We start from the raw sequence: 11548 nt of genomic DNA on the forward strand, positions 1-11548 counted from the left end.
ATGGGCGAAAAAAATAAGCTAGAGAGAACGACCCAAATTTCGCCGGGAATAAGCAGAGGGAGCGGCCCTAAATATGTATCCCAGGGACGGACCGGACATTACAAAACGGCGTCCTGGGTTGATGGTCAATTCCAGAGCTCCCAGAGAGAGTGAAATTGCCTCAAACTATTGGGCATCGCGATAGTTGCCACTTCTCCCCCCCCCCCCCCTCTTCCATAACCCCAACTCCGGCCGTTACTTGCGAGGGGGAGAGGGAGAGAGTATGGGGAGGAGAATGTGGACGGGTGTGCAGGATAAGGCATCGTTGGACTAGGAGCGGGTAGCAGATGCGTGAAGTTTCTGAACCGCTGGTGCACGCAATCAAAAGCGACGGAGAAGTGGCGCGGGGGTGTGTGGTGGAGGACTGGGGAGATGGGAAGGAGGAATTTTCCGCGCCATTTAGGAGGAGAGGACTCCGACAACGTAGGGTTTTATCCCCACGCGCGGGGCGTTTAAGGGTAAAGGCACTCGGGGCGGGATTCCCTGAAGAGTAAACAGAGAGGGAGAGGTGGTGGCGGCCGGGACATTCCCTGGAATGGGTAGAGGGCGGGGGAATGACAAAAGAAGCCCGACGATAATGGGAGAGATGGGTATGGGTTCCGGGCTCGCTACGGGAGGAAAGCGGGGGAGGGATATGGTTCGTGGGTGCGGAGGAAAACATAAAACCCAGGCTATGAGTTTTGGGTTTGATTGGAGAGTTAAGACACACCTCCGGGCTTTCTCGAGTGGAAATAGTTACTCTATATTCGTCGCAATGGGCCACTTCCACGCCGCTCCTCGGCATTCAGCGATGACTTGTGACCGTTCGCCAAATGAATTCGGGGCGTGGCTCAAATCATTTGAATAAACCGTTGATATTTGGCATACTTTTTTCCGCGTTTACCATGAGAGTCTCGATAAAATTTTTTTTTAACATTTTCCATACTGGAAAGGTGAAATGGTAAGGTGAATCCATTCATTTTCCTCTACTGCAACCCCAAGACACCGTGACAAGGTATCACCATCAACAACACAGCTAGAGCATAACTTGAATGTTCAAATATAAACCAATCTTATCTCTGACGATATTTATTTTGCAAAAAATATCGTTTACCGTTCACTGAAGAGTATTCTTCGAGGAAAATAATTCAATATAATAATTTTAAAAGACTGCAATTATTTTTTCTTATTAAAAATGTAATGAGCCTATAAATTAGTAATTATTTTTGAAATTTCCGTAATATTTTTGATTCGCCAATTGTGGTTTCCATGTTTTAGTATGGTTTTATGGCAGGAATAATCGTCAGTCACTGCTGAAGGAAATAATGGAGACACTTAGCCATGAGACGCACAATTAGAAAGCTAATTTTAGCGTCGAGTATTACGATGTGGCAAATTAGTTGAAGAATATACACTGACCCAAGTTTGGAGATTGGAGAAGCAGCAATTTGCGTAGAGTCAAATGACACATAGAAGTTAAGTGCGATGATATCAAGCAGCCCGACAAAAGGGGCAAGACTACGATGTAAAGATAAGGTGGCCTCCCGAGTCTCAATGGCTTGAACTTTACCATTTGCCCATAAAACCAATTGTAATGACATTTCCACCCATTCATTTAACAAAATTTAAATAAAGATGTTGATAAATAATTAATTACAAGCAAACTACTCATCACAAACTGTATTTTTCATTTATTCTGGAGTAAAAATGTAGCCGAAAATGAGAATGCTTCGGCAGAGGGCAACATTTTTAGAATGTATTTCGTTTGTTTAGACTATATTTATTTTCTGAATACGATAATCAAAGAATTTGAATTTTTAGATCATTATTCTTCTATCTATTTCGTTTACTAGGTGAGATAGAGCATATTCCATGAGAATCGGCAGTGAACTCAACGTGAATATCAATCTGTGCGAATATATTTAATGTAATTCCCAAAACTCGCTAAATCTGTTCAGGAATGCTTCCAGTTAAAATTTGTTAACCTAAATTGGAGTATACCAATTGCATGGGCAATAACCGACCGAATTTGTTGAGCTCCGCATTAAGATTTTGATTCAATTGCTGCCGAGGATTCAATTTTTTGTTCCTCACGTGTACCATCACTGTTCCTGTCATGTGCGTCAAGCAAGTTGGAAATTCTTTCTTTTTGTATCAATAAAAGAAATGAAAATTCTAAGTCTCCAGATAAGATTGATTTTAAATCTTCTTCCATAACCACACATTTAACTTAAGCAAACTTGAAATATTTTTTGAGATGAAGGATAAACTAATGCGTCCGATATGACCTACATGAAAATTTCAAGAGCCATATGATACCACATTTCAAATTCCAATCAGACTTTGGTGTGGGTAAAAAGTACAAATTTATCCTATAGCATTCAATCATAATAAGGTGAAGGTGCCTTAAACTACGGTGAAACAATATTTTACACTCATAATTCAAGTCAGCGAAGCTGTTTTTCATGTACTTTTAAAGTGGGCAATGTTTCCTTCCATTAGAAACAAGAACTTTTGTAATGATTTCATCAGATCCGCTTAAATAAGTCATGGAAAGAGAGTAGTAGTACCTACAAAAGAGTAGTAGTACCTATAATCTCCTTAATATTCCTATAAAATGACGCAACACTATTAGGGAAGCAACCTTTTAGGTAACAACCCGTTCAAGCGGAATAATGATGGCGGCAACATAAAAGGAGGGATATTTTCGTGACTGGTATGTACTTGTATTTTCGTGACTGTATAACTAGTAGTTTAACCCGTGACGCATGTGTCTTTACCGAAATATTTTAAAGTTTTTTTTTAAATACTGAATGAATTATAAATTCACGAAACAACGGTTAATATGGTTCTTAAATATACGTAGTTAGGAACACATACAAAGTTCACGGTTAAAATTTTTATCGGTAAAATATTTTACGATGAAATCTTGGGCATGTAAAAATGTTAGTCGTAAAGAGAATAGCAGTATTTGGCAAAATTCATTAAATGTTTTGGTATATCAACGCAATAGGTGATTATCACCAATATATTGAGCAAAATTATACACATGAACAGCAATTCTAAATTATTTTTTCAAGCTTTACACAATGATGATGAGATAATTGTGATCCATGAAAATATTCCATTATTTTGCAGTTTGCATGCTTATTACAATATTGTCGTCATAGACAAATGGTTTCCCTAGAAGAGCATATACAGGGTTCGTCCGGAAAATAAGTGTACTGATTTTTTCCCGCCGCTCCAGGCGCGCCCAGCACCGCTCTGACGGGCTGCGATTGGAGGGGGGTATGTTGGCAAGCGACGCTGAAAAAGGCAGTCGGCTCTGAGCTGTGGTGTAGTGAGGAGCTCTGTTAACGCGAACCTCCACGCTCGACCCACGTCACGGAACGCGATGCCGAAGTTTTTGGAGCAGCGTTATTCCATCAAATTTGCGGTAAAGCTTGGGAAATCGTCTACCAAAACTGTCGGTATGATTAACCAGGCTTATGGGGAGTCAGCCATGTCCAGAAACATGATCTTTCGGTGGCACAAGATGTTCGTGGAGGGCAGAGAAGAGGTCGACGACGAACCACGGCCTGGACGCCCATCAACGACACTCACCGACGAAAATGTGCGAAAAATTCGCGATGTACTGAACTCTGATCGTCGTCTTAGTGTTCGGATGATAGCAGAGCAGTGTAATGTGCCAAAAACAATAGTGCACGAGATTATTAGGGAGCAATTACAGATGCGAAAAATTTGTGCAAAGTTGGTGCCGAAAGTGCTCAGTGATGATCAAAGACTCAATCGTTTGGAAATCGCGACACAACTTGCGGATCACTGCAAAAATGATCCACATTTTTTAGAGAACTGTTCTGTTCCCGAAGATAAAGAGGAGTTTGAAAGGAACGCGATACGGGACTTTGGACGCCGTCAAAGAGGCCGTGACGACGTGTCTTCGAGAGGTTCCCGATGATGCCTTCGCGGGAGCGTTCCAGGAATGGGAACGCCGCTGGAACAAGTGTATCGACTCACAAGGGTCCTATTTTGAGGAATATTAGCTTAAGATATGTAAAAGTGTAATAATTTTTTTTTCCTGAGCTCAGTACACTTATTTTCCGGACGAACCCTATATGAGTTTCTTAAATTATGCTTAAAATAGTCATTTCATCTGGTTCTACATTCAGTGTAATATTTTTCAACACATACAGGACCTGTTTAATATTCAAATGGATTTTATGATGGATGCTTCACATATTAGTTACCTATATTTCGTCATCTTGCCCTTAAAAGCCTTTATATATAGAGCGCATTACTCAAGGAAAGTCCTTTATTATCATCTAATTGAAATATTTAATTCTTTCGAAATAAAATACTTTTCATGCAATTATGCATAAGATTTAATGGTAGTTACGATGTATTCTCTTTCACGCTCAGTCTTATTACTTTTCAATATGTTGAGGTATTGATCTTCACTCATTTCTTGTGGAAATTTGGCAAAAATACTAAGGAATGTTCAAAAATACCCAAATAAATTTTAGATTCATAATTCTTCCCCTTCACATATATTACCTCAAAAGATTTATAATACTATGAATCTTGTAAAAAAACTACATTTTGTAATTCTAAATGATCAAAGTTTTATGCAAAACTAATTCAACAAGGATTACAGCCTTCAATTAATCTCCTGAAATGCAATTTAATCTATAATTTATTAAGGATTTTCCCCAATAATTAAAAAAAAACAAAGGCACATGTCTACAAAAAAGCACATATATTTTCTAAATGCATAAAGATACTTACATTAAGCACTCGATAATTACTTAAAAGCGACACATTTTTATAAGAAATATTACCATTGACTACACAGAAACATACATCACAACAGTATAGTAGGAGCTATACAGCACAAGAATATAAGAGCAAACAACCATGCAGACTTACACAATGAAATTTTAACACATGATTCAGCACAAGGCTCATAAAAAAACGCTCCACAGCTCCGTACAAACAATGGAAGCCTACGAAGGGCAAATTTATACTCATAAAAAAAGACCCACGCACAGTGGCAAGTACTGATATGAGTGGACATTTTATCGTAGATCATATCTGTTGTCTCCTCAACCGTTTCCTTGCACGAAATTGAACTGGTTTTGTTAGACTAATTTGAATACCTGAGGAATTTCATTTCCGCTTAAACTTTAAAGTTTAAATATGTGAGAATTGTCAAACACATCAACGTAACCGATTAATGAATGCACAAAGAGTGTTCATGCACAAATAACAAAATCAATTCAAGTTAGCGCGAAGCGGAAATAAAAATACCCGAGAAACTTCAATATTTGGCAATGCGTTCACCTAATACTTTATAAACTGGCGGTTTAAATAAGATCATTGCAATGGATTTCAATTAAAAAGCGATTGAGCGTTAGCCCGGTGGCAAAGGATGAGGCCACGATGCGGATTTTACTGCGAAATTCTTTTTTTCAACTTAATAAATCTGTTAAATTCACTCAAATAACTGATGAAAAATATGACCAACTACTACTTGCGTTGCAAGTGATGACAAATGAATTTTTCACATCTATTTCTGTGGCTTGCCCCGGAAATTCTCATATTTTACTGGCATTGATTTGAATTTATGGCTCTCCTTTGCGATAAGCCGTTTAGCTTTTTTTTTGGAAATAATAATTTTTTACAATGCGCCATATTTGGAAGGGTTTGAAACACAATTTATTCCTTTAAAATTTCATAGATAGAAAATTGAAAACTTGTGGGACCTAGTAGCGGTCCTATTCATAAAAATGTATCTCAAAAGATGTCCTATTAAGAGGATATCATGATTTAAAATAACTACAAGGTCTAAAATAATTATCATTTATCATTCTCCCGTTATTTTTAGCCAATTCGCATCTGTGGAGGCAAATAAAATGATACCGTCATATACCTGTAAATGTTATGGTATCAGAACAAGCAGCTCTATCTATTTTCATCATTATATGCTAAATTACAAGTTTGGATACATTACAAACTTTTCATGTAGATTAAATGTTTTATAGGGTAAAAAATTTAGGGCATCGGCAAAATTTGCATTAAGCATTTGTGTGGAAAGACAGATGTGTGTTTCCTGTCATTATAGCTTATTCATTGGTTAAACCTATCATTAGACCAATGTAACTGTATTCAACCGATCATTTGTTTGCAATAGTTCAAAGATGAGATTTGCACATGAAAGAATAAAACTTGTTCAGCACTAAATACATTTTTAAATTGGCAAAATATTAGAAGTTAGCTAAAAAGGCATTGATATTTCGCCTTAAGATTGTTTACCAAATAATACGGGGTTGCGTTTACTGAGGTCATCCAAGTTTAAGTTAGGAAGAGTAGTTTTGATTCCTCTATTTGCAAATATGTATGCTCCTTTTTAATCATCTCTATATGCACAAGCAAAAAAAACAGCTAACATACAAACGTTTTATTAAAGCCTTGAATTTTTTTAAATACTCACTTAAAATCCTTGCTTTTGCACGACAGCCTAAAAAAAGTGAACATAATCCATTCCAAGGAAATTGTATGAAAGGATATATTTAAGTTTTTACTGATTATATGAGTTCAAATGAATAACTAAGAATGAGAACCCATACCCAATACCTGAACTTCAACAAGACGGAAGTGTTATAAGTGGGCACTAATCTTCAGCGCCAATCCCATGTTCCGGTTCAGTTTAAGAAATGATTTATCACTGTAATACAACAGCCTCTTGACTCCCATGCACGTTACAATGAATATAAAACGGCGTCAAAATTTTTTTTTTAAAGTCTAAATGGACCATTTACACCCGCGTGTTTTCCAGAATAACAAATTTTCCTCGTCGTTACCTGCGAAATCTAAGCGAAATTTCTCGTCCCGGAGAGAAAACCTTGAAGGGACTGAAGGGAAAAAATATTTCTTTTTTTTAATCACCTAAATCTCGAGAATTCTCGTTAGACTTCGCACAATATTCACGTATAAGAGTGAGGAAAAATACGCCGAAAAACGAAACTTTAAGGGTTCCTTCCGTCCCAGCGGCTCCTCAGTACTTCTTTTTTTACACGTCAAGGAGCTAAAAAGACTCAAAAAGATATCGACGAAATTCACGAGGGACGGGATTCCGCGGGACAAACACTGCGGAGGTGTTACTCGGGTCTACTTATTACTATGGTTATATATGACGGCCGTGCCGTCGGAGCGTCAAAACTGCATATGTGTGTCCTTTCGTTGTGTTTCTATGTTTTAAAAATCTATATCAGTGTTTTTATATATATTTGTGCGTCACCGAAGAGCGTTCTTTTTCGAAGATATGTGTGTGTGTGTATATATATATATATATACATACACACACACTCATGCATAATCCCTTAATCCCTTATTTCCTTCAGCCCTTCCCCATTTATTCCGCGGGAAGATTCTTTTTGCGCAACATCCACCGACATAAATATTCATCACCACTCCCATTCCCGGCCAGAGAGTGGGTGAGAGGGTGTGAAAGAAGTAATAACGGCGCTTCACTTTACCTAGTAGGTATATTTTATATATACGTGGGCAGCTAGGACGCCGGTATGCAGGAGTGAGGAAAAATAGAAATGTCGCAATGCTATTCTCGGGCCACTCACCATGTGACTTGGGCGACACAGAGGAGGATAAGCACCATCCCAGTGGGCCCCAAGTAGGAGTGGGCCTCCGCCATCGCTGCACCACCGCCCGGCGCCCCCACCGCCTCCTCCGCACCTCCTCCGAGCCCTTTGCCCCACCCACGTCGCTCTCACTCGCTCCGTCGCGCACCTGGAAGGAATGGGAAGGGAAAAATACAGTTTTCAGACGCTCCGACAAAAGACCATTGTAATTTTTTTTACGGAAAGCTCGGGGAAGGAGTCCCCAACACACAAATATGTGGCACTCAGCGATGTGGCATGTCGCGAAATCGCTTAATAAAATTTTCTTTTACGCAACGGTTATACTCGATGAATTTTCAAAGTAATACATTCAGCATTAACTGGATTTGAAACAATTTTATCTCTAATGCATTCATGGAATTTTATTTACATACATTTTAGATCGGGAACCAAATCACATATTCATATGATAAAGTACTTGTGTAAAAGAATATTACCAGGATCTCCACGGACGTCTAAATCTGCACGAGTCCATTATAAAAAATACCTCCATTGAGTTCAAGGCGGTGGGAAAAAAATAGTTTCAGTACAGGCATATATTGCGTTACTTCTGAAATAACTTCTAGTGCACAATTAATACCTTTTTTCAGGTAAATACAGAAGTGTGGATATCAAATAAAATAAAATAAGAGTTTACGTAGAATGGTACAGCATGACCACCGGCATTTAGCGTCCAAGATTCATTATGGAGCAACCGTGCAAAAGTTTCATCCTTGATCTCATATTTGACAAATGTTAAGACTCAAATTTTTACCCTCTCTAAATTGTTTCACATTGAATTATTTTCGGAAGAGCAGATTGAAAGTAAATAAGTGGGACGTGAGAGAAATCTGTTTTTGTCGATTCGTATACAAATTGTATTTATATAATTTCTCTACTCGAACGTTTGATTTGTTTTCTTATAAAAAAAATATTTTTCAACATTTCCTATGAGATCAGATTCGATTTTCAGTTTACTCAAGGAATAAATGTCTGTACAGTTCTTGATCATATAACACATCAAGGATTCGTAAAAATGTCTAGTACTTCAAATGACGGTAAATAGACATCCACAAGCTATTTGAACCAAAATAATAAAAAATCCAAGTTTAAATATTCTATGTTATCCAAAACGCAATGGCTAAATTTCATATCATGGATTGTTCTTTATAGACACGTAATTATATTATTTATGTGACATTTGCTGAGATTAACACTTAGAAAACCCTGAATCTGGTTATGAGACACCTCATTCACTATAACATAACTTGCACAACAAGATGGTGGAAGGCCAAAACAAAGGGCGAAGGGAATATTTGGTAAGCGAGCAAGATGAAGGCATGAAATTGGCTTTCTGGACCGTATGGATGCAGGTGGATAGTACTACGGCTTGAAGAAGGTAACAAGGTAGGTCAAACAAGTTGATAGCTCACGCGATGCGTAATTAGTTATAGTTTGAAGAACCTTCAAATTCTATCTTCGATGGATAGATTACTTGTGATGATGAACTATCATACTACACATATTTTATACGACCAAGAGGAAATATGCTGATGCACATTTTTATTACATATTGCACATTTTACGTCAAATCTAGCAGTAAATGATATTGGCACTGATCGCTAAACTGATATACAGCGTCCTGTTCCGAGATTTAAGAATTAAAATGAGGTATGCATGTATTCACACGATATATGGGGAAGAGGGGGTTAACAAAAAAAGATTGAACTTAAAACAATGAGTAGAAAATATTTGCATGATTTGTGTTAAAATATCCCATTGCCACATCTCCTTCGTATTGCATACGTGTTCATCAGAATGTTTCAATGTTTATACCTGATGATGCCGAATAACGGTGAAATTTCTAGTAGCATTAAAAACAATAGTTTTTGGGTACAGGTATAATTGTTCATTTCCAATGATTTTAAAGAACCTTCACGAATTATACCTGGTGCAGTAGTGGGATTTTTATGTTAGTTTTATCATCGGAACTGCGTGACATGAGTGGAGTCGACGAATCAGCGTGCGCGAAGGGAAGCCACGCTCTTGAATCGTGTATATATATATGCCCTGAATGATCTTTTCCCAATAATTGATCGTTCTGGGAAGGATTTCTTCTGTTTATTTCAGTCGAACTGGAATTAAAAGAGCCGAGCCGTCATCTCGGGGACAACGGGGCGAGCGCCGCTTAGGGGTTGGAGTCACACGGCCGACAGTGCAAGCCGAACCCCCACCCCCTCCCCCCCGTCCTCCTTCCACACAGCCGAGACCTGCTGCGCCCCGCGTGACCTTCTCTTCCCTCCAACGCTGACCTTGACACGGGGAAGAGACGCTCCACCCCTCCGTCCCCTTCGCCCAGGGAGAAGCGATCTCACACGCGCTGGCGAGCGGGGGTGGGCGAGGGGTGCGCGAGGCGTCGGGGGCTTCGTGCGTCGAAAACCTTCCTCCCGGTGAGACCGGGTCGGATTGACCTCTCTCTCCTCCCCAATCGGTCCACGACACTTGGTTTTAACTCTTTCGAGGTCCAACCCTGAGGGCGTCAGGGTAGGACCTCGAAAAGGCCAGCGTGGAGACGGGTGAGTTCACGATTTCGTCGAAATGCCAAAGTGTTCCATTCAGCGCGGGAGTCAACCGGGGATGAATTAAAATAAATCTCGACCCACGTGCGTCCGATAGAGCGGGGTGCCCACCATTCGTCTACACGCGCTCCACGAGCGAACCCGCCCACCTCGACCCCTTCTACCATCAGACGGAGGGTGAACGGTGTGCCCCGTTGGCGATGACCATTGATTTTTATCGTTGAGCATCGTGATTTTGACCTTAGGCATTCACTTAAGCCACTGCCCACTACGGTTTCTCCGTATCGCATTGGCTCAACGTTTCGCTTTGTCTGAATTAATGCATGATTTTATTATATCGTACAGCATGAAGGTACAGGGAAATTTTCACTTTTTTTATTCGTAAACAAAATGGAATCCATAAATAATTGAAAATACTGCTAGCAGAGAAGTTTTTTTGGCCGGGTCCGAAGTCAAGATTCCCCAGTCCTATTTTCATAGGTGTCCGACATGTTAAGGTTAGGTGTTGGGCGGTCATTTGCCTAAACCACCTTCACCTTTACACCAATGACCTAAGTGTAAATTACTATTATTATTATTTTTTGACAGTGCGTGTCCATTCTTCACCATTGTTTACTTACCCATTAAAGGTTATGTTTGTGCAGTCACTAACTGTTATGGACAAATAATTCCCATATGTACTTTCACTTAATTTCCTTTCGTACTTCTTAATTCAATTCTGTATACTATCTTCATTTCTTCATGCCGGCTATTCACGCAGTCTATCCTCTTCCTTCCTCTTCCCCAACTACCTAACATTTTGCCTTCCGGCGCGAACCTTAATACCCTCTACCCGTTTCAATATCTCTTCCATTCAAAATTTTCTGTCATCTTCGGATTTCCCGTTGCAACTTTTTTTTTCATGGAAATACATTTTCAATACTTCGTCGTTAGTCTCTGTCCAACTTACTCCAAAAGACGAGGTTTGGAACCATACAGTGCTACGTTTCAAATTAGTATATACAACCTTCCCTTCACGTTTTTACTTAGTATTTTCTTCGTCAATTTCATCATTATTGTAACTACTTCTTTCACTAATGCTTGTCGTCTAAATGCCTATCCAACTTTGCTTCCAAAATATTACCAGCAACGTTCACTGCTCACCTGCTCTTGTTTAGTTCGTTCTGCAGCATTTATCCTTCAAGTGTAAAATGACATAATTAGGTGTTCATTGAGAAATGGGATTTTTTGTGATTTACGCGATAAAAATATCAAGCGTTTGAATGCTACTACTCAGTC

General features: G+C 39.2%; 1 protein-coding gene across 2 annotated transcripts in view; it reads right to left on the reverse strand.

Annotated features, from left to right (window-relative positions):
- The window catches only part of GluClalpha (glycine receptor alpha 1), a 119918-nt gene extending 112178 nt beyond the window's left edge, over positions 1 to 7740 (reverse strand). For both annotated transcript variants that reach the window (XM_071595140.1, XM_071595139.1), the window contains exon 1: positions 7653 to 7740. In XM_071595140.1, the coding sequence (XP_071451241.1) occupies positions 7653 to 7726 (74 nt within the window). In that variant the 5' untranslated portion in view covers positions 7727 to 7740. The remainder of the gene's footprint in view (positions 1 to 7652) is intronic.
- Positions 7741 to 11548: the final 3808 nt, after the last annotated feature.

The sequence above is a fragment of the Hetaerina americana genome, unplaced genomic scaffold, assembly GCF_022747635.1.
Source record: "Hetaerina americana unplaced genomic scaffold, ioHetAmer1.1.p SCAF_7, whole genome shotgun sequence".
Classification (NCBI taxonomy): Eukaryota; Metazoa; Arthropoda; class Insecta; order Odonata; family Calopterygidae; genus Hetaerina; species Hetaerina americana.